This window comes from Myxocyprinus asiaticus, chromosome 17 (genome assembly GCF_019703515.2).
Source record: "Myxocyprinus asiaticus isolate MX2 ecotype Aquarium Trade chromosome 17, UBuf_Myxa_2, whole genome shotgun sequence".
NCBI lineage: Eukaryota > Metazoa > Chordata > Actinopteri > Cypriniformes > Catostomidae > Myxocyprinus > Myxocyprinus asiaticus.
Window position 1 is genome coordinate 5,687,917 of NC_059360.1, and position 24,444 is coordinate 5,712,360.

The 24,444-nt window shown below is 37.3% G+C and overlaps 1 protein-coding gene across 5 annotated transcripts; it reads right to left on the reverse strand.

Annotated features, from left to right (window-relative positions):
- Window positions 1-4,560: 4,560 nt before the first annotated feature.
- exd1 (exonuclease 3'-5' domain containing 1) lies at window positions 4,561-18,807 on the reverse strand. Of its 5 annotated transcripts, none has more exons than XM_051722444.1 (11): window positions 16,517-17,990; window positions 16,354-16,422; window positions 16,191-16,224; window positions 16,042-16,100; window positions 15,886-15,956; window positions 15,677-15,763; window positions 14,234-14,338; window positions 14,083-14,163; window positions 13,783-13,926; window positions 8,850-9,041; window positions 4,561-7,216 (listed from the first exon to the last, which is right to left on the reverse strand). In XM_051722444.1, exons 1-11 carry the CDS (start codon window positions 16,650-16,652, stop codon window positions 7,013-7,015), a joined length of 1,182 nt encoding a protein of 393 aa, XP_051578404.1. In that variant the 5' UTR covers window positions 16,653-17,990; the 3' UTR covers window positions 4,561-7,012. The 5 variants fall into 5 exon arrangements, with proteins under 5 accessions (XP_051578404.1, XP_051578402.1, XP_051578405.1 ...); XM_051722442.1 differs by lacking the exons at window positions 16,354-16,422; window positions 16,517-17,990 and adding exons at window positions 18,084-18,184; window positions 18,411-18,807 and having other exon boundaries at window positions 4,562-7,216; XM_051722446.1 differs by having other exon boundaries at window positions 4,584-7,213; window positions 16,517-17,756.
- Between the last annotated feature and the right edge of the window lie 5,637 nt (window positions 18,808-24,444).

A 24,444-nucleotide genomic window follows, 5' to 3' on the forward strand; every position in this document is an offset into this window, starting at 1 on the left:
TCAACCTTTGCCCCTGAATTTCTGCTAAAACAGTAATGACTCTTCCTAATTTATCATTAATCTGTTTGAGACATTTTAATTGTAGATGTTTATTTATCAGTGTAATGACTACCCTGCTCTTACTTGAGCCAGCACTAAAGAAAACATGTCCACCCCATATCTTCCCAAATTTTTCAGCTTCCTGCTGGGAAAGATGCGGTTCTTGAAGAAACACAATATCATATTTCTTACGTTTAAGAAAAGAAATAACCTTCTTCTTTTTATTGGGTGCCCCAATCCATTCACATTTGACGTGGAGAGAGACAAACCACTCATATTAACATTTGACATTTTGACATATTAGAAAAAATACAATTATAAAGACCACATTCCAACATTATTGCAACAATCAAACCCTGAACTTCCCCCAGAACCAAACAAACAGAAAAAAAAATATGTGCGCATTAACCCAGCGCACAACAGCGCCAATCGGCGTCCATCCCTCTAAACTCAAACAGTCCATATACGTCTATGAGAGCCCCCACGACATATTTGCCATTGGATTGCTCAAGTCCAGGGCTTCTATACAAATTTCGTGAGACAGAATTACACAACAGAAAATAATCTATATAACAAACTCCAGCCAATAGGCGGGATAAACACAAAGACGTGCAGATTCATCCACGACTGTCCCGAAGGTGTGTTATTCCACAAAACAAACTCCAGCCACTAGGCAGAAACAGCACAAAAAGAAACAAAAAAGGCGCCCAGTTTCCACGGACAGTCAAGTGAATGTTCAGTGAGTCAGGTCCACTCGGCTGTTACATGAGTGCAAAAAAATGCACAAACAACATGCTTCTATACAAATTTGGCTTCTATACAAATTTCGTGAGACAGAATTACACAACAGAAAATAATCTATAAAACAAACTCCAGCCAATAGGCGGTATAAACACAAACAACGTGCAGATTCATCCACGAACTGTTCCGAAGGAGTGTTACTCCACAAAACAAACTCCAGCCGCTAGGCGGAACCAGCACAAAAAGAAAAAAGAAGATGCTCAGTTCCTCGGACGAACAAGTGAATGTTCAGTGAGTCCAAGCTACGACCTTTGCCAGCATTGCCGACATGTCCGACAGTCGACGCTGAATCTCTCCTGCCGCACTGTCCAAATTGAGTCCCTGGTCTGCAGCCCTGTCAGGGGTATCAGTTTGAGCACGTAAGTGTCTTTTAATGTCTCCAGAGCCTGAGGACTTTGACTTCTTTGACATATTGTCTTCATAGAGCAGTTATGGAACAGAGTGTATAGAATCTCACCGGTTTATGACACAAAAAGTACTAAAAACTAGCAAAGTGCACAGAGCTCACCGTTCACACGTCCAACCCTCGCATGGCGCCATGTGACTGGCCCGCCTTTTGGTATTTCTTGCAACAAGGGGGATGGCATCCCCCCGCATCCCCCCTCAACTCAAGCCCTGAATAACGTTAAATAATTCTAAATATTGAAGATAACAAAATTACTTTAAACAGAAATTAAAAGGTTAAAGATATTATAAATATGATTAATTATCAGAGAAGCCAACAGCCTGACTGCTTAAGCTTCACATTCTCACCTGTGAAAAATTATCCCATTTCGTCTGGAATTTATATCTCTGCGGTTCTTACAACCGCAGACAGCACAATGTTGTGGCATTTTCAGTGAAAATCATTATTGTGGCTGGTGTGAGTTCTAAGCTGCCAAAATGTTGACCATTCCAAGATGGCGGATGCATTGACGTGTCCGGAGTGGTCTAATGGGGTATCTATGTATAGATATCTATGGTTCTAATCTCCATTTCCACATTCTTCTTCTTTTTTTGTCGAATTGCATTCTTCGTGCATATTGCTACCTACTGGGCAGGGAGGAGATATAATAGAAAACTTAAATATTGATCTGTTTCTCACCGACATCTATCATCTCGCTTCTGAAGATATGGATTTAACCATATGGATTACTTTTATGCTGCCTTTATATGCTTTTTGGACCTTCAAAGTTCTGGCCACCATTTACTTGCATTATATTGACCTACAAAGAGAGATATCCTTCTAGAAATCTTTTGTTTGTGTTCAGCAGAAGAAAGTCATACATATCTGGAATGGCATGAGTGTGAGTACATGATGAGAGAAGTTTCATTTTTGGGTAAACTATCCCTTTAAGCACCTCAACTGCCCACAAACAACCAAGAGTTTCAGCCCAGCTCCTGGATTGTTTTTTTTTTTTTACAAAGATCAAGCGCAGGTGGTTAGAGAACATAATTCTGTTTCTCTCTGGCTTGCATATGAGACTGAGCTGCAGGCTGCAAAGCTATGGACCCTTTCATGAGGATGACAAGGTGATCTAACCAAGCTGTGGGTCGTGCCAAGGGTTTGACAGTGGCAGTTCAATGGCATCTGTGGCTCAACTTCTTCAAAAGGACGGCTACTGTTCCTAGATGCTTCTGTGTTGTGGCAGGCTCACTGTGAGTTAAAGGAAGAAAATGTGGCATGGAGTGGGCAACCTTTTTGACATGGAATGCCATTTGTAATTTCCTTGTTAATCAACGTGCTGACACACACATGTATTCATGCATGTATGTATAACCTAACTGGTGTGTTTCAAAAGTCCATCTGTGAAAATGCTTCTATTTTGTTTTATATTTAATACAGTTTATATTTCATTACTTATTATAGTATCAGCTGAATGGTTTGAATTAATACATTTTATAGAACAATGAACATGAATTTTAGAGTTTCTTAATAACTGAATATCTCCTCCTTGAGCTTTAATGAAAGCATGTGCTTGAGCTGACATGGACTCAAGTTTGTGCATAACCTGATGACCCATACATTATTCCAGCATGATTTGTGAAGGTCCCACACAGCATCTTTTGTGCTTCAAGAAAATCTGACATTTTGTACAAAATGAGTAAACACTGATGTGTTTATTTGATAAGAGACCTAGAAATTGTGTGGAATCTTAATTAATTTTATTTCATAAAGTTTCTTTGTTTAAAATTTTCCAAAATACTGACATTTTTTAGATTTTCAATCAGATTCTGACTTTTGAACACTACTGTGTGTGTGTGTGTGTGTGTGTGTGTGTGTGTTTACATGTTTATACTACACTGTGTGGACCAAATGTCCCCACAAGGATAGTAAAACCTGAGATCACCTACCTTGTGGGGCCCAGCCAGCAGTCCCCATGAGGGAAATGGCTTATTAAACATACTAAACAATGTTTTTGAAAATGTAAAAATGCAAATAAATTTCTGTGAAGGTTAGGTTTAGCGGTAGAGTTAGGGGATAGAAATTATCATTAGGTTTGTATAAAATCCATAAAATGCATGGAAGTCTATGGAGAGTCCCCACAATGATATAAAAACAAGTTTGTGTGTGTGTGTGTGTGTGTGTGTGTGTGTGTGTGTGTTTCTTAAAGGAATATTCCTTGTACAATACAAGATAACTCAAATCAGCTCAATAAATAAATTATATGTCACCCAAAATCTATTGGTTCCAGAAAGCAAGTTTAGCTTATCTTGACACAAACCCTGAACTCTAGGTTGATTAAACCAAGTTTTGCTTGCTTGCAGTTATTGGTTCCAGAATACCAGTTTTGGGTTAGTTCACACAACCCTGAGTTTGAGGGTACGTTTACACGACAACGATGTACTAAAAACGGAAAAGTTTTTCCTTTGCGTTTTTGAAAAGTTTCGCGTACAAACGACAATGTTGTCAAAACGATCCCCGTTCACACGGATCCGCGAAAATTACTAAAAACGCTGTATTATGCATGCCAGGCCAGTAGTTGCGATGTCACTTTGTAAAGAAACACTACGCGCCTGCGCACATAAGCATTCTTCCACAGAGCGGTGAATATAAACAATGAAGATGGCGAAAGCATTGAGCCATTTTGTTTGGACGGATGATGAGGTTGCTTTATTACTACAAATACTTTGCTGGAGAAGCGTCAATAAACTTAAAATCTTGAGCAGCACAAACACAGTCCTGTAGTGCGCCATTGTCGTTTTGAATGTCTCGCGCGTTTAAGTACTCGCGCGCATGCCTATAGACTGAACTCTCAAGATTATTCAATAAACTTTGCTCATTTTTACCATCACTTCATCTCCTGCCTTCTTCTGTATTCCCGCTGCTGACTCTTGGGCTGGTAGGAGAGTAAGTTTACATAACAAGCTGTTGATGTTGACTGGTTTTGGATATCAGACAGAACTCTGATATATGGATATCTTCTGACAGAGAGAGAGGTCTTGTGCACACTGGATCTAACATGCATTTTCACTGTCTCATGTTTTCATATTCTAAGCATATCATTGAATACTGTACATGACATCACATCTGTGTCTATAAGCCTATACATAAGCGGTGGGTGAATGAATTGCAGGGTAAAGCTACATCAAATAAAATTAAGTAAATAAATAACATTTAAAATACAAATAAATTTTCCCCATCTGAATCATACATTAATTTCAAGATTTTCATATTGCAGTTTCTGCCTACTGTACAATGTTCACACTCCATACAAAACACTCCAAATGAACACATTGTTGATTGTTATTTGCACAGACACCAGTATTCATATTGATAATTATACATCTCAAACTGATGCCTATCAATCCATAATTCTTTATATAACACGTAATACGCGTGCGCAAGATGTCATCGTTTTCACAAATTCGCGTTTTCGTATGTTTACACGGAGACGGTAATGGCATCGTTTTCCAAAACTTGCACTTTGAAAGCCAATTTTCAAAAGTTTTCGTTTTCAGGCCCTAAAACGCCCTTGTCGTGTAAACGAACAGCCAAAACGCATAAAAAGTTTTCCGTTTTCAGTTGAAAACGTTGTCGTGTAAACGGCCCCTCAACTCACAGTTCAGGCACATTCACGGTGAACTCAGAAAGACATTCTCAGCAGAGCACCAAATCTATGAGTCACCATGGAAACAGACGCTAAGAACAAATGCGCACCATATTTCAGTGATGCAGAACTTGACGTTTTATTCGATAGCAGGATTCTATTTTACAGTTCAAGTCCCAGATAAAACCCCACCCATTTACTGTAAATAAACGTATTCATTATACAACTAACATTTTTATGTTATTTTATATAGGTTACAGTTTTATTTTTTATTATTACATTTTTGGTTTAACTGTGTGCTTTGCTGTTTTGTGTGCATTTTAACTTGCTTATTAGTTAAATTGTTGCTTTTCACTACTTGTTATTCTGTAAGGTGTCCTTAAGTGCTGTGAAAGGCAAATAAAATTTATTATTATTATAACCCCCATCAAGCTAAGGTGTTGTCCATGTAGTAAGTGTAGGGTACAATGGGGCAAAAGGCTCTGCGGGTTAAAAGGCTTCTTTGATTTCATTTTTTCCTAAAACAATAATTAGTATTTTTATCACAGCACTTTCCTAAATACCTGTTTGTAACTATGAACTGCACATTTTTCCTCTTCCATGAGATCACTGTGTGTAATGTCTGAAAGATGATTTGAAAGCAATTTGATCTAATATTTAATATTATTTTAAATGTTGTAAATGTATGTAGCTAATGAATATCCTGGAAATTATAACATTTATTTTGAAATAAAATATTTGTCATTTTCCATTACATTCAAGGTGATAGTCAAAATAAAAATGCAATAACTGTCCAGTAAGTGAAAGGATAGCATTTAGGGTAAAAAGCCCCTGTTGCAGGGTCTTAAGGCCCCTATTAAACACCTTGTTTTTCTTTAGTGTTTCTTTGTTTTGATTTTGTTTTTCTTTAGTGAGGCGAATAGTTTGGTATTGAACATTTTTCAAAGTGGGCTCACATTGAATGATTCAGTCACAATGGAGCTTAATTTGTTTGTAGAATACTTAAGATGTGATGAAATGTCAATTGCGACTGAAATGAACAATAAATTATGCCCCCTTTTCTGAAGTGTTTGTTTTGAATAAGCATGATCTTAATCTTACAAAAAAAAAAAAAAAAAGCATCTTGTTGTCTCAGAAGTATTTGCATAGGTTGACAAACTGTGCCCTATAACTATTGCCCCTATATCTACATGATATCACTGTAACCCCGTTTTCACCCCTACTGTAAGTGCACATGCTTAGCCCCATAACTGCTGGTTGCAGCATTATATTTTTTGTTTGTTTGCCAACAAGTTTTAAATGATCTTTCATTGTTTTATTTGTTACAATTATATTTTAGCTTTATCAGCTTCCAACAATGGAATTCATTAACAATACTTAATTCCAGCTATTACTCTACAAATATTTATATTTCTGATTTTTTAGAAAATCATTTGTTTTCTTAAAAACAACCAAAATACACAATGACTTAGCATTAACTTAAAGTTTTCTTGAAATAACTTTATAATTATCTGGATATTGCTACCATTCAGAACCAAAAATAACTATTAAAACATTAACAAAAAAAAGAATTATCATTTATGACTGCACTTATCGCAAGTAGAAATAAAGCATGGTCTCATTGTTTGTGTCTTTGGAACATAATTGCAGTATGAAATCGTTAAGACATTGCTACTCCCCTTGATGAATTGCATACTTTTTATGTAAATTCGATCAAGAGCACAAGGAAATACTTCATTGTTAGATTTTTTTTCTTATACATATTGGCAACTGTTTAATATTCCTAGTTATATGACCAAAGCTATTTAATCTATGTATTTTTTACCATTAGAAGTGTGTGTGACATTAGTTAAAGGCTGGATGAGAGAAAAAAAAAAAAAGTTCAGATAATTGCTTTTGGAAGTTATATGACTACAAGTATACAGTGCATTAAATTAATGGAAACAATTTAATTGCCATTAAGTGCCTAGAACATGTTGCAAAAACCATGAAAATTGCTATATTTATGCTAGATTGATTTCTTTCATCTTGAACCACTTGTGGACCATGCAGTCTAATAAACCTTAAATCAACAGCATGTCTAATAGTGTAAATGAACATTCACCCCCCATAAAAGAAGGGCCTTTTGTGATGGCATATCTTCATTCAGGCCATGCAGTGTCTGAAGAGGGCTCAGGACAGGCAGACTTTGTGTTGTGTGGGTCGGAGTGCAGAGAGGGCCTAAAGCTGGAGCGTTCCAGAAAACCATCATTGGTAACAGAATAGCAATGAGTTGCCCACTCCAGTCGTTCCTTCCTCACTGCATTCAATTCTTGTACTTCTTTGGGGAGATCAATTCCAGTCTGCTTAAAGAATGTAACAGAAATTAAATATAGTTATCTTTATTTCAGTTAAGATCATGTGGCTGTAATAATCTGTATTGTGCTATAGAAAGACAACAAATATTAGATATTTATCACCATATATAAGTCATACCTTTCATTTCTATACCTCAGTATTCTTCTTCTTAATGCATAAATATTTTCCCAATGCATGTTCAGAAATAGGTCTAACCGTATATGTTTTCATTTTAGGTTTTAAGGCAGCAAAAGGTGAATATTTCGAAAGAGGGTGGTGACTTTCTTTACCCAATGTGTCCTAACAAACAACAAATGTTACTTCTGAACATTGGAATATCAACAAAAATCTTGACCACCTCAACAATTAACTACAATATAGCATAAATATACACCAATGTGCCAAAACATTATGACCACTCACAGGTGAAGTGATTAATGCTGATCATCTCCTAACAAGGCCACATGTTAAGGCCTGGGTAGAATAGATGGTAAGCGAACAATCAGTTCTCGTAGTCAACGTGTTGAATGCAGGAGAAATGGGCAGGAGTAAAGACCTGAGCGAATTTGACAAGGGCCAGATGACTGGGTCAGAGCATCTCTGAAACGGCAAGACTTTTGGGGTGCACCCGGTCAGCAGTGGTGACTGCCTACCGACAGTGGTCGGAGAAGGGACAAACCACAAACCAGCGACAGGGTGTTAGGCGGCAAATGCTCATCGATGCGCAAGGACAACGAAGGATATCCTGTCTGATCCGAACCAACAGAATGTCTAATATGGCACAAGTCACAGAAAATTTTAATGATGTTATGGGAGGAATGTGTCACAACGCACAGTGCATCGCACACTGCTGCATATGGGGCTGCGTAAACAGACCGGTCAGAGTGACCATGATGACCCCTGTTCACCATCAAAAGCACCTACAATGGGCAAACGAGCATCAGAATTGGACCTTGGAGCAGTGGAAGAAGGTCGCCTGGTCCGATGAGTCCTGTTTTCTTTTACATCTTGTGGATGGTCGTGTACGTGTGTGCCTTTTACCTGGGGAAGTGATGGCACCAGGATGCACTGTGGGAAGATGACAAGCCAGTGGAGGGAGCGTGATGCTCTGGGCAATGTTCTACTGGGAAAGCCTGGGTCCGGCCATTCGTGTGGATGTCAATTTGACATGTGCCACCTACCTCCTACCTAAACATCGTTGCAGACCAGGTGCACCCCTTCATGGAAATGGTATTCCCTGATTGCAGTGGCCTCTTTCAACAGGACAATGCTCCCTGCCACACTGCACATATTGTTCGGGAATTGTTTGAGGAACATGACGAAGAGTTCAAGGTGTTGCCCCGACCTCCAAATTCTGGACCAACAAGTCAGATCCACGGCGGCTCCACCTCACAACTTCCAGGACTTGAAGGATCTGCTGCTAATGTCTTGGTGCCAGATACCACAGGACACCTTTTAGTGGTCTTGTAGAGTCCATGCCTCGGCGGGTTGGCACTGTTTTGGCGGCATGCGGAGACCCAACAGCATATTAGGCACGTGGTCATTATGTTTTTGGCTCATCAGTGTAGAGCATTCATGTCTTTTATGATCCGTATCCCCCTGGTTGACTAAACCCCAAATTTTTATTTTAAAGTGTCTCACCTTGCCAATATGCAGCGTACTAACAGATTTGTTGTGGCAGGTGTCCATGTAGGAATCTACCAAGATGGTGTAGTCTGACATAAGGGCATCCAATAAAACTAGACGCAGAGGGAGCAGGTGAAGGACTGATACAGCCATGACCTTCAACAGAGCAGGTGGACAAGGACGCATATACCACACCTCTGGCTTCTCCTGCCAAGAAAAGGGAACAATCTAATGTTTTTCACTGTGGAATTGGTTATAACATACAAAGTGTAAGGTTCAAATTGTCAGGAAGGATACAAGATGACAGCCTTACCAATACAAAAAAATTGTTTAGCACATTGACCAAGTGCTTTCCAGTTAAAATATAAAAAAATACAATAAGCATAAGAAGCTGTGCCTCAAAAGCCAAACTAAAACTAGTCTTAAGATGAGATTTAAACATCTTAACTGCAGAGATTTTACATATAAAGGGAGTTTGTTCAAGAGTTAGGTAACAACAGCAGTTAAAAAAGTAGATTATTATTAAAACTATCATTACAGTTAAATTTCTTTGAAAATCTTAGTAGTTAATAAAGAAAAACAAATTTGTTTTTACCTGGGTCTTCTTTGGTCCACTTATAAATTTTATGGGGCTAAAGTCATATACATTCTAAGGTTAAAGGTGCTGTAAGCGATTTTAGCCGTTCTAGAATTTCAAAAAGCTGTCGATCTGAGCCGTTGGATTAGCCACACCCCCATTTCCAAAACCTACACTCCAAAAATACCAAATGAGCTTTATTGAGATGACACAAGCAGAAACAGTTGTCGAAAACAACAGCAGCATAATAGCGCCCTCAACTGACAACTGTTATGAGCAACATGGCATTATGTCTCAATAATTTGCTGCAATTACAATAGTATGAGAACGTACAAAATGATTGACAGGCAGAAAGGGTCAATATCCGTGGCTTGCGGACACATTTTTGTTTGCTGTTCACAGAGTCTAGAGCTGTCAGAGAAACCGGTGAGATATCTCATGACACTTATTTCATTAATATCTTTCAAGGAGTAGTAAAACATTTTGCATACCTTTCTATGGGGAAAAAAAAAAAAAAAAAAAAAAAATAAAATAAAATTCGCTTACAGCACCTTTAACAAAAATAGTTTATTTGTTTATCACATTTCAGGGCTGGGTTGAAGAGAACAAGATTTTGGAAGTGAATGGCAGTTAATCTTTTCAAGTGTCAATTCAAATCGAATCAAAGTTTGATCTCTTGACATTTAAAATATTTAACATAGTTGTACATAGTGTGTTAATGTACATGTACCATAACCTTAACTTGCTATTATTTATTCATGTTATTGCCATTTTAACTGATTTTTAAAGGCACATTCTAAATGTATGATTTAATTAAATAAAACCAGGTCTGTAAGCACTGCATACCTCAGAGTCATGGGGTGGTGTGCACACGGTTTGTCTAAAGTCTAATTTGGTTTATTTCTAGGCATCTCATTGAGGTTGGAATTTTAGTTTAATTTTCATTTTAATAAATTTAGTTTGAGCACTCCAAATAAACTCAGACGCCTCTAAAATAAGAGACCATACTGTTTGTACGTATAGTATGTGTATATTTTATATTTTCATCATTTTAATCACATTTCAGCTTTTTAAAAAATGTAAATACCACATTCTATTAATTTTTGTCTTGAAATTGCATATACACTCACCGACCACTTTATTAGGTACAACTGAACACCTACATATTCATGGGATTATCTAATCAGCCAATCATGTGGCAGCAGTGCAATGCATAAAATCATGCAGATACGGGTCATGAGCTTCAGTTAATGTTCACATCAACCATCAGAATGGGGAAAAAATGTGATCTCAGTGATTTTGACTGTGGCATGATTGTTGTTGCCAGATGGGCTGGTTTGAGTATTTCTGTAACTGCTGATCTCCTGGGATTTTCATGCACAACAGTCTCTAGAATTTACTCAGAATGGTGCAAAGAAACAAAAAACATCCAGTGAGTGGCAGTTCTATGGATGGAAATATCTTGTTAAAGAAAGAGGTCAACAGAGAATGGCCAGACTGGTTCGAACTGACAAAGTCTACAGTAACTCAGATAACCGCTCTGTACAATTGTGGTGAGAAGAATAGTATCTCAGAATGCTATTCTGAGATGTGGGCTGGCACTGTTTTGGCGGCACGAGGGGGACCTACACAATCTAAGACAGGTGGTTTTAATGTTGTGGCTGATCGGTGTGTATATTACATAAATAAACATATAAGAATTGCGACCCAAGGCTAAAGGGGGAATTGAGCTTTGCAGCCCCTAAACTTTCCAAAGTTGAGTAATCCTGTCCTTTATTCTATTTTCCAAAGAGGTCATGAAGCTCTATCCTGGCAACGCTTTGACGTATTAAAAATAAAACTGGATATGTATTTACAAGCATGACCTGGGGGTACTTTGAACAGTTTCGGCACAGCGCCACCTACTGGTCAAGAGATATTATTATTTTATTTTTGTTTAAACTTCTGAATAGTTTAGCACCTAAAACCATGAGACTAGACTCTTTAGACTCTTTGGGCCATGCAGAGTCAAATGATACCCAATTTGCCATGGCCAACCATACTTCCTGTCCGCCATTTTGAATGGAAATTGAAAACCTACTTTTTCTAACTCCTACGTCATATTTGCCTGAAATTTGTTGTGTAACATCTACGTACACTCACGACAAAAGTTTATCGATAGACCAAATGGTTCTCGAATAAACGCATCAACAAAGTTGATGGCAAGAAGCCATAAAGGATCCGAGGCTGTATCTTGGCATATTGACATTAAAGAGGCCCTATTATGCTTATTGGGTATTCATATTTTTTTTTAAATATATTCATCTCATTCTCATACATTGACAGCTGAATGCTGGAAAGTGTGGGGCTGAACTGGAATCAATTTGTAGAACAGCAGCCAGCTGCCTACTTTACAGGGGTCGAATTGGTTTTACATTTGATTCGTTTTGGTCTTGGTGTGAACAACCCATGTGTCTGCAATTCGTTTAGCATTTTCTCAAATTTTATATGAATAGGTCTTGTAATATAAGGCAAACAAAGTTAGAGAATTGAAACAGATCATATTCTAAACAGGAAAAACTTTGACAGTTTGACCTATATAATTCATGGAGGTCCAGTATTTAAAGCCCTTGATTCTGCTTTGTACTTACCTTTATACAAATTTAGTTACCGCACAGTATCTGTTGTTTAACATAAGTATTTGTAATAAGACCACGTGCACAATGCTGTAAAGTTCAAGTATTCCAATTACAAACGTCTTAAAGGGGTCATGATGTAATCTTTTTATTAATTTGATCATCTTCCCTGAGGTCCACTGATATTATTAGTAAAGTTTTTTTGGACCAAAACAGTCATCTTTTAGTAATATGATAATTTTCCACCCTGTCTCTGGCCCTCTGTCTGAAATGTTTGGTTTTGGCCTAAGGGCCTCCTTAAAACTTTATGTAAACGCCCACTGTTATGACTGGCTAGCATCGTGCAGCCCCTCAAATATAGTCCAAAGCAGGATGAACAAGACGGGCACACACATACTGAACAATGTGATCGTGAAATGAGGCGCACATCACTGGAAACGCATAAAAACTTTTAAAGACGTCCAACTAGTGCATGTTTACATACACCAACAATTAAAAATAGCACAGACGGGCGCAAGAACGCGTCCAGGACATATTTGTGCTCGAAACAACAAGATGCAGCAGCTGAGTGAAACAGGGTCTCCTTTTCAGAGTTGTAACTTCACACTGTGTCTTTTAAAAACACAAGACACATGACAATGGTCAAAGACATCTATATACAAAAATAATTAAAAATGGGTCCACTTTGGGGTTCAGGAATAGTTAGAAGGCCACACCAGGCCTGTTCATCCTGCTCTCTCTCTGTTTCCGAACTAAGCCCCAGTGGGCGGGGTCAAGGATGCAATGACATAAAGTTGGCATTTATGTTGTTGCTGTAGAGGTGGTCATGAATTAATGGGCCCCCTAATGACATAGGGAAGTCACAGAAGTAGAAAACTAGCTGTGTTTCTGCTTGGTTTCAATAAATGCTTTTACTGCACTGGGTATGAAGTTTTGAGTTCTGAAATTTACAGCATGTTTATATAGTAGAAAGCCCTTTCATGTCAAAATATTAAGGAAAATTGTATTCCTCATGACGTGACCCTTTAAACAAATAAAGGTATGGGAGTATATCTTTTTCATATGCAGTGTGTAACTTTCCTTTTAACATTCTTAAACTGTTTATAATGAAATGTGATTATAATAAGCCTCTTATTTATTTTAAACCTCTGTTAATGAGCCAATGAAGATTAAATATTTGATATCATAATTTCACATTGTTGACAAAAGACTTTGTAAGAGAGAGTAAGAAAATAATTCTTAAAGGTGCACTCAGTAAATGTTTGTTGACATTGTCTTGGACTTACATTGACACCAAGTGGCATGGATGCAGCATCTTTCAAACTCAATAGTTTTCAGTTACTGATGTCATTGCAGAAATTCACTATTCACAGCTAGCCATGATTAATTAAATCCCTGAGTGAAAGTGTTCAACAACAGGGCGGTTACTGAGATTAAGCAAGTAGTATTCGGCTGGTCATGTGATCCTAACATGGCAGCCCCCATGACTGGACCCCCTCCATGTAGAATAAAACTGATTTTATAAGGTTAATGGTATGACTGGAGTCTTCATCTCATGTAAGTAGTCATGATTTTAAATGTATGTTTCAAAATTACACTTCATTTCTGTTGAAGTAAAACTTTTGAAAATGAGGAATAAATTACTGAGTGCACCTTTAAATTCACATAAAAAAAGGTTTTATATTGACATGTAACATTAATTCAGTCCCGTTCTGCACATCCCCCATTGTACTGCTGAATTGCGCTTCTTTCTGACCTTAGTTTGCTGTTCTTTGGTCCAGAGAGGAAAGAGGTCAATTATGGGAACTTTTAGGTGAAGTCGGACCACCTCTTGCAGAGTGCTGACCCTGTCTGGTAGGAAGCCTCCGGTTTCATTGTAGAAAAGCATGATATCAGCTACCTGCAGCACAAAAAAATTTTCACCAACAAAATGTAAATGCTGTTTAGGGATTGTGGAGAAAAATAAAACAGCAGCAATACCATTCCTGTTTTTTTTTGTGTGTGTGTGTGTGTGTGTGTTTAAAGTTAATTACATAAACTTTGAGAAGAGATGTACCTGTGTGTCAAACACATTAGTAAGGTTCACTCCAAACTGTGCTTTTAAGCATCTGGCAACACAGCGGCAGTCATGAATGACCTAAAGATGTAGAAACTTCAGTAAGCACTTTATTCCTCAGACACTTTTGTATGAATCAAGATCATCTTACCTTCAGCATGTGGGGATTTTCCAGAATCATGGACAGTCCGTTCTTAAAAGCTCTTCCACCAAGCAAAAGGACATCAAAGAGGTACACTGTGTTCTTAGTGGCAACCTGCATCAAAACAATCATCATGCACAAAATGTACTTGTTTCCCAAAAGAATCTTGCCATTCCTTACACAGTTATCCTCTTAATACATTAAAGCTGAAGTGTGTAATTTATGTGTCACTAGCTCCACCGCATGGAAATTTTTCTTTCAAAAAGCATGTGATAAAAAAAAAATATATAAAAAACAGATAGTCCCGCCCCAACTCATGCCATTGGTTGAGTCAATGTTGTTGTGTTGGAATGGATGTGTTGCAAAACATACAAGAGGATTTTTCAGTGTCGGCCCTACCTAATAAGCGACATAAGCGGCTGCATAGGTCCCAGTGACCACCAGAAGGCCCACTACCATGGGTTCAGTGTAGCCAAATAATTATTTGCACTTACTGTAAATAGCACTGGCCACATAGCCTGGCTATAAATAATAATAGTCTAATGACAGTTGTCAAAAAAATAAAAAAATTACATAATCTTTAAAGAAAGGGCATAAAGACACAAGTATGTAAATTTGACTTTTTGTATAGCTAAGAACTGGCATGCCGACATTAGTACGGCAGTTGACTATCAGTGCGGGCGACCTGGGTTCAAGTCAACCTTTTGCCAATTTCACTTTCCTCCCCATTTGCTCTGGAAAGTTACGTGACAAATCAGGCACATTTTGTCCCACTGCCAGCGATGTATTAAATGTCCGCCAAAATACTTACACTGCATGCAATGAATAAGTCTGCTGGTTTCAAAGTGTTTTGAATGTTTCTCTTATCATGTAGCCTATAGGTAAGTGCCATTTTCACAACTGTCATGTCCATTTATGGCGGATTTTCAGCATTAGCATAAATAAAAATTCTTAAGAGTGTCAACTGTTCTACATATTGTGGCTATTATATTTTCTGGATTGTGCATTTAATTCAGAGTTTTTAGAAAGTGTGTCACTAAATAATTATAAATCAACCATCCGTTTTTCATATCGGAATTTTCATGCTAAAAAACTCATATGCTGACAGTTTTCATTTGGTAAATAAATAGCTGATAAATATTGGCAGCCGATACATCGGTGCATCCCTAGGTAATTTTGTGCATTCTCGGTACTTGCGTTCTTGAGTATTGGAATTTAACTTGGTCAGTGGATGATGAAGTTGAATGAGTTCACGAGAATATAAGAACAACCAATGTCTTAAATTAGAATATAATTAAATCTATGTGTGTGTGTGTGTGTGTGTGTGTGTGTGAAAATTCTGAACAGAGTTTCCCAACCCTCATTGATAGCATAAAAAATAACCTCATTATTATATTCCACCATGAGCAACATGTTCATTTTAGTTTATGGCCCTTCAAACGTTCCACTAACCTGTAACCAACAAAGCCGCTCTTGTTCAGTTTGTCCAAATACGTCAGCTCCAATCCCAATCACATCTTGTTCTTGGATGTGCATAACCTAAAAGACAAATGTAGTTAATAAAGCATGTAATTGCTGCACCAATACCATCACCAAAAGAATTCTAAAAAAGAATCAGTTTTCCAATATATTCTAGAAAACTCCAGGATCACTTAACTCACCGCTGGGCCAAACTTCTCATGAAGCTCATCTATCACTATATAGTTGATGCAGTCCTCATGTTCATAATCATCTGGAAAAAATGAACATGAGGTCAAATTCACCAACTGAAAGTAAATAGATGAATATAAAAAGCAAGTTAACATGATCACATTTACCCAGCATTATCCTGTTCCCGGACTGAATATTTGACTTGTTCTCATCATCAACAATGAACCTACAAGAGAGTTTGACAAGAAATGCTCATGCCCCTGATTTAATCAAACAGAACCACTCAAACAGATTCAACTTGTAAAAAGACACTCACGGGTTGTCTTGATTCGCGGAAATGGGAAATTCCACTTTAAGAAAATAAAAGGAAGAAACAAAATACTCGTTTTGGCTGGATCAACAACTGTAGGCGCTTTAAACATTATCCAGTTTGTACCGTCATTCGGTCGGATTACAGAAACAATATGCGATTATTTTACCTTTAACAATTTCTTGCCCGAAAAAGAGTTTGACACCTTGAAATTTTCTCCCGCTTTTCACTTCTGACACTTCAGGGGAAAAGATAAAACATTACGAACTACATAATACACCTGGGCAGATATACTGCACTTTTTGAACGGACTAGTGTTGATGTGGCCTTACCGTCCTCTAAAATGACTGTCTTGTTTAAATTGATGCGCTGTATAACGCCAAAGACTTGTGTATCTAACAGCGTTATTTTAACACGTTTCCTCTTTAAATCATCCAAAAACCTGCATTCCTCTGAAGATGATGCCATGAGCACACAGATGGAAATGAAACATATATCGACAGAAGGTTATATATTTTCGGGATATCACGCCGAAATATACGTCAGTGCTACTTGGTTAACAGTCTAACTCTAAAATCAGGCGCTTTGATTCGTAATGACGCTTGCAGCCGTACGTTTGTCATCGCATGCATCAACGTGCATCTCTGAATTTTTATTTTGTATTTATTTTAATTTTTTTGTCTGGTAATTTTTTTCACCAAATATTAGCAGTTAGGATTAGAATAGAATAGCTTTTAATATCAAAACAATATTAGTTTAAACAATTTACAATTGCAGGAATATGCCATATCAGCCCAACTAAATATTTAAAACTAAAAATAAATCTAACTATTAAAAATAAAAACAATGAACACAAATATGCATTAAGAAATTATCACATAATTTAAAAATAAAAATAAACATAGGCCTGTTGCTGCGTTCGAATATCAATACTTCCCTACTACATAGTATGCCAAAAACAGTATGCCAATTGAGTAGTGTGTCCGAATCCACAGTATTCATAAAACTGGATGACCTATTATTTCCACTGTTGCCAGCTTAGTGTCTTTGTCACTAAATTTAGTGACTTTTTGACCAATGAACATTGAAAAATTATCTAGCAGGACGAGAGAAATAGAGAGCGAGAATGAAATGAACACAGTAGTGGCTTGTGACCACAAATATAGGTGGGGCAGATCTTTTTTCTTTTTACATTATTCAGCTCCTTCGACTCATTTATTCAGACACAAGGTGTTGACACAATATGTGGTGTCCTTGCATTATTCCACCACAAGGCGGCACCTTTAGACCATAATGGCCCTGTCCCAAATGGCATACTTGATGTGGACTCGCGGTTTCATGGCCTTCATTTGCGCGTTCCTGCAAAGTCCACGAGACTGTAGGGTGTCCCATATGACATTTTAGCATTCCGAGGGGTGATCACGAGTGCCCGCTTTGCACCCTCAAGTCCCAGCAGTCACCGCAACTGATCCTATCGACCTCATGATGGGAAAATGAAGCTTTCTGAAGCAACGAGGCTTTCAGTACAAATGTATCCACAATATTCCTGAGTCCCATGACGCTTTGCGAGCAATGTGGGCGAAACTTCCAGTTAAACGTAAACAATCGTTATGTTTGCAGCACTAAAAATGACGGAAACTTGAGAACAAATTATCACAGAATTATGGCAAGGTATTATTGTTCTTCCACACCTGTCTGTTAACGAATATAACGAACGAGTCTTTATCCATTGATGGAAGAACCTGAGCAGGCTAACATGAAAAGCTATGTAGCCTATTAGTGCCTTCACAGCTGTAAAGTTGTTAATGTTTTGAGAACTGTAGATAATTATGTTTATTTTAAAGCATACTGAGTCTAGTCAGAACCTGAAGAGTTTGTTGTCCAAGATTATGTACTTACTGCAGATACAGGGGAGGTTCAGACAGCAGGATGCTCGTGTATTACAGGACTCAGGCGATGATACTATCATGCTGCCGTTTTTCGGATAAAATACAAATATTCTGCGGGAGATGAATGTGTAGTAATCTCAATCTAGATTTATAATTGTTAGTTTACATACATAATATCCTTATCTAAATGCTATAGTATAAATACTACATGAAATGTTTTAGTGTTGACTGAACAACTGATCCTGTAGATTGAATTTATTGTTCTTGTGTAGGAAATAATGATGTATTGATATAAATGATATAAAATGTCTAATGAACTTTCAGCACATGTACACACCTGTTAATACACAGGTCCTCCGTTTCTGGACGTCTATCATAGCCGGACCGTAACGGTGGATAATATAAGTAATTCCCCCCTGTTGACTTCTTGCCAATAAAGTGAAATGAGCACATAAACAAATTATTCCAAGCTTTTTGAAACAGATGTTCCTAAGTCAATCCTTCTCTAGGTAGCCGATGGAAGAAGCAGCATCTAGGACAGGAGCGCTGTGCTTTGCGAGTGGTTTCTGATCATAACATTGCTGTTTTAGATCAAACTTTCTAGTTTCGCTTGATTATTAGGATAACCATTAACTGCACACATTGTCCAGGGAATTTTAAAGACATCTTACAACATTTAAAAAGCAAAACTCTAACCGCATGACACGCAAGCAAGCAGTGACGGGTTACACTTCCGCTAGCCAACCGGAAATTCCGCCAACCTAGCGAAATACAGTGGACTCGCTGAGAATATTGTGGATTGAAAAGGGGTTCATAACTCGAAGCTTCTGTACACGGTTCAATTTACTGCCTTCTGGTGGTCAAAAAATGAAGCGCACTTAGTAAGCCGCTGTGGCTGACAACGTTTTGAAGAAATAAAATGTATAGTCAATGCTATTATGTTGTTTAGTTTTATTTACTTAAGTAAGTGTTTATAAAGAAAAAACTAATAACAAATTGAATGCTCAAGCCTAAAGGGCTTCATATATGAATAAAGAAGAAACTCTGTTTTGTAAAAAAAAAAAAAAAATTGTAAACAATGAATGAGAGTAAATTAATAACTGAGTATTAATGTGTAGATTGGAAAACAAATATGCTTGTGGGCTGGGCAGCAACATTTTATTAACAGGGGAGTGGAATGTGCTTATGTAATCGTATTTGGTTCAAACATGTACTGGGATTTGCACTTCTTTTGAATCAGCACATAAACAAATGTACTGGGATTTGCACTTCTTTTTTAATCATCTGATTCAAAAGAAGTGCAAATCCCAGTACATGTTTGAACCAAATACGATTACATAAGCACATTCCACTCCCCTGTTAATAAAATGTTGCTGCCCAGCAGTCACGTTTCAAAAAGAACCTAAAAAAAAGCAGTCACGTGGTTTTCAGCCGAATGAAGCTTCGGACGTCACTGATCACATGGTTTTTCTAAAACGAATCAAGCTCCGATACAGTGCTTCAGTATTAAATAGGTGCATCCCAAACCGCAGACTTCTGCACTACTGTTCGTCATTTTGAAGTGTAAGTAGTGCGAGTAGTATGTTTACACTGAAAATGCAACAAAAAGAAGTGCACTACGAGTACTATGATGCACTTTTTCAACCGTCAAAACGGAGTGTGGAATGTTGGACACTTCGTGCACTCAGCGCACGTGGCTTACCGTACATAGCGGAAGGTGATCTGGCAAAACAATTGTAAATAATGGAGAATATGACAACTAGCAAAGCTTCTGTTAAGACAGCACCTTACAAAAGTGAGTTAAACGCTTTACCATCATACCATGCTGTAAAAGCTGTGTCCCAAACAACACACTATACACTATGCACTTACGAAATGTACTATGCACTCAGCCATGTAGTGTATGAATTTTCAAAATGTAGTGTTGTCCAAAATGGAACAATTAAAAATGTTTTACTACACGGAAGCATTCGCCGTTTAACAGCTGATGGAAGTGACGTTTCAAACCCAAGCGTTTTGTGTTGCCGCTAGCTTTAGTGAGCTATCCACCCACAGTTCAACATTTATATCTCAATAATATATATATTCACACAGCACTGTATGATGGTAAAGCGTTTAACTAACTTTTGTAAGGTGCCGTCTTCACAGAAGTTTCGCTAGTTGTTATATTCTCCATTATTTACAATTGTTTTGCCAGATCACCATCGCTGCAGGTAACTCTGCGCTGAGTGCACAAAGTATCCAACATTCCACACTCCGTTTTGACGGTTGAAAAGTACATCATCCTGGTACTGGTAGTAGCGGTTTGGGACGCACCTTAAGTGTTCCATTTGGGAAAATACTACACTTTGAAAATTCGTTCACTACATGGCTTATTCCATAGTACATTTTGTAAGTGCTTAGTGTATAGTTAGTGTGTCGTTTGGGACACAGCTAATGTGTTGCTTTTTCGACACAAGCTTCGAAGCTTCGGTGTCGAACGTATGGAGATGGAATTGTTGCATATTAACATACAAATGGAAAGAGATTCACAAATAGAAAGTTGGTTCACAAATAAATGGAATGAGATCGTCAAATAAATGTTAGGAGTTTCACAAAAATATAGTGAATTAAAAAATAAATAAAATGAGATTTGCAAATAAAAAAACATATTTACAAATATATTTTTTAACTCACAAACACAGCTCTGTCCAGCATTCATTTGTGAATCGCACGCATTTATTTGTGGATTGCTTCCTGTGCATTTGCGGATCGCTACACGCATTTGTAGATTTTGAAACAAATCTAGCGTCAAGATGTGCACACAAATCTACAAATAGGTGGACTTCACCCATTGTCTACTCAAGTCACATTACTCGGACCAGTCGTAGCACGTTCTGTCTTCAACCAGTCACGGTTAATTTTACGATCAGGGTGGGACCAGAGTCACAGCTCTCATGAGCATGGAATCAAGCACATACAGATAAGCTCCAAGGCCACAAACTTTTAAAGAAACAGACGTCATCAGAGGAATACTGTGACTTAAGGTTCGTATTATTTTCTCTCGGTTATAAACATGTGTAGTGTCTTGTTAAATGTCAACAGCTGAAAACTGCCAATTTGTAGAGTGTCCTGATCATTAGCTTTATAACTAACCTGGCTTTGTATGAGTCTGCTGTTTTAATTTTAACCAAGTTTCTTGACTGAAATGTGTAATCAAAACCTTTACTCTTAATGTTACATGGCAGATCCAAACAGACACACTACTAGACACTACAAAAGATCAGAATCACAGATTGTGCCTTTATAAAACCTGAATCATATTAGATGATCTTAGGAGCACAAACCGTTAATTAATACCCTATATTACACAGTGTACAAGTGATTTCACATGTGCAGACCCTCTCCATGTAGAATAAAACAGCTTTTATAAAGTTACTGTTATGACTGGAGTCTTCATATAATGTGAGTTGTAATGATTTCCTACATATATTGCAAAATTACATTTCATGCCTTTAGGAGTTAAACTTTTTTAATGAGGAAAAAATTACTGAATGCACCTTTAAAATGTTGACTGGTGTTAAGTGATGTTGAAAAACCCCAGGGAGGAGAGGGAGAGAAACAGAACTACATGCCATTTACACATTTACATTGTACTAAAAAACAAAATGTTTTATAATGATAATAATGTTTTAAATCACAGTAAATGTAAAGCAGAAAGTTTCAAGTGCCAAGACTTTATAACATACAATTTGTTGTCATACAACATATACAACATCTTATCACCTATCCTTTTATGTCTGTCTTATGTCAGGACCAAGTTGTTTGATGGCCAATTTGTCTTGAATTTGCAGTAGAAACGACACACTGTTACACCCATGTTTATCGATAGTGCTTGCCATGTTCATGTGCTTGTGTTTATGGGCAGATTAATTTCTGCACCGTTGCAGTACCACAGAAAAAACCATTGGAAAAACTGAGTTCAGAGTTCAGTAGGGCAGCAGGCTCAATTTAATTCAATGAGCTTTATTGGCATGACTGTAGTACATACAGTATTGCCAAAGCTGTTAATTTTTGTAACAAAAGCATGGCAAAACTTTGAAGTCTCCTTGTGTTTTTTTTTTTTTTTTTTTTAAGTATGTAATTCAATACAACTTAAAAATTCACATTTGAGGTATGAAAGAAAGTATGTTGTAGATCATAACGTCCATGTATTGTCAAGTAATGTTTACCACAGACCTTATTTAACTCATAAGTTCAAAAATTATGATCATTTGGCACCTACAGGTGTAGTTTGCAGAAATGGTCAGTGAATGAATCAGTGAATGAATCTGTTTGATAAACAGATTCAAAAGACTCGAGTAACTGAGATGAATCAAAATCATCACCACTACTGATTAGTTTCACTTTCACATCTGAACCACAGTTATATAGACACAGATAATGACATCACCCAATTATCTCAAGTACGTGGTCACAGAAAGTCACCTTTCTAACCTTATAAAATGATTCTGTATCATACTTTTATATGAAATACTTCGGTTTAATCAATTAATTTAATTTGGATAATGAGATACTGTAGGCTGTTAGGCTACCAATAAAATTAAATCAACATTAACTAATATTTATAGGGCTGGGTATTGGTATTGAATTTTCAGGTATTTCCCAATTTAATTTGATTCAGTTATATTCCAATTTTGAACCGATTCAGTATCAGTTAATTTGCAAATCAAGTCCTTCAAGCCAATTAAATAAAAAAAGGCAAAAATAAAAATTTCACACAGTGTTTAATCAGAGATATGATTCACAAAGTAAAAGTGTTTAATGTTCTGTATAAGTATTATGACAAATTATGACATCTGGTACTGAGAAGTTCGTTAAGCAGATACCTTATTATCTTCCAGTCACTGATGTGCACAGAACGGGGGCAGCAGGGGCGCAAGCCCCTTGCGTTCACAAATCTAAAGGTGCCCTTTTGATCATCCAGAAAAAGAAATTTGAATAATTAAATTAAAATAGTTAAATAAAACTAAATTAAAATCTCGTCATAATCTCACAATAACAATAATAATGTGTCATGAGATTTCTTTGTAAATTGCGGCCATATTAAAGAAAATTAAGCGGAGGTGCCTTTAAAAGTGCGCGCTACATCAGATCGGGGGCGGATTCCAATCGCAAGTGATCCTCCCTATGCCCTATACTCACTCTGAACTGCAGAGCTCTTGAAGTGGGTACTCTGAAGGAAACATGGCATTACTGTATGAGTGTACTCTTATGGAAGGGCCCTCCGAGAAAAGATAATTTTCTCACTTTCATTTTGAATGAGTTTTTGAGTGGCATCCCCTCCCTTAGAGGTGCCATTCAAGGAAGCAAAAAATTCAGTTTTGAATTTGCCCCAGAGCATTGAAATGCTGTTACCTCAGACAAGTAACAGGTCAGATAAAAAGTCCACTACATGTATTGTGTTGTAAGTTCATCAAAAGAATAATACTCAATTGCTACCGCATTTCCGACATCGCGTACCACTAGTGTAGACAGATTTATTAATTATAATGGGAGCGGTCGCGTCACTTTCAGTGATATAAATTAAATTAGCCTTTTATAGAATATTGACATAAACTGAAGGAGCTGTAAGGTTCAGCCAAAGCCAGTTTGGTTTTGTTGAAACTAATGAGCCATAATAATCACTTTCAGATCACTTTCAGAAAAATGCCATAAGGCTACCACAGTATTGCAGCTCCCTATACGCATATTACGCAGTCTGCGTAGGGCACCATCATACCCTGGGGGGGCACCAAAAACTCCATTGGCTGCCCTTACTCGCATGTCATAGTTTATTCAAGGACATGTAGCATTCGCGGAACACAGTCGATCGCCTCACACTCTCACTTTCTCATCGAGCCTTCGCACCGTGCACCATATTACCAGGGTAATGCCATGGTACTGAATGACTGATCATGTTCATATTTCATGATACTATCATGGTACTACAAGGTACTTAAATAAATACCATGGTTCACCATGACACATGTCATAAACATGGGGTTATTACAGACTATGTCTGAAAATAAATAAAAAACAAGTGTATTACCATGGGGCTTTTTGTGAGAAATATATCAGAATAAGCTATTATTTGTGATAAAGCAAAAATTTATAAAATTATGTACAGTCAGGTTTGGGGAGTAACGGAATACATGTAATGGGATTACGTGTTTAAAATACAAAATATTCCACTACAGTTACAGTTTAAATCATTGGTAATTAGAATAAGAATTTTGATTAATGAAGAGATTACATTGCATTTTATTGTCATTTGTTTCATTTTAATATTTAGTCCTTTCAGATGGAAAACATTTATCCATATAAATGATGTGATCCAAAGTGCATTTGAA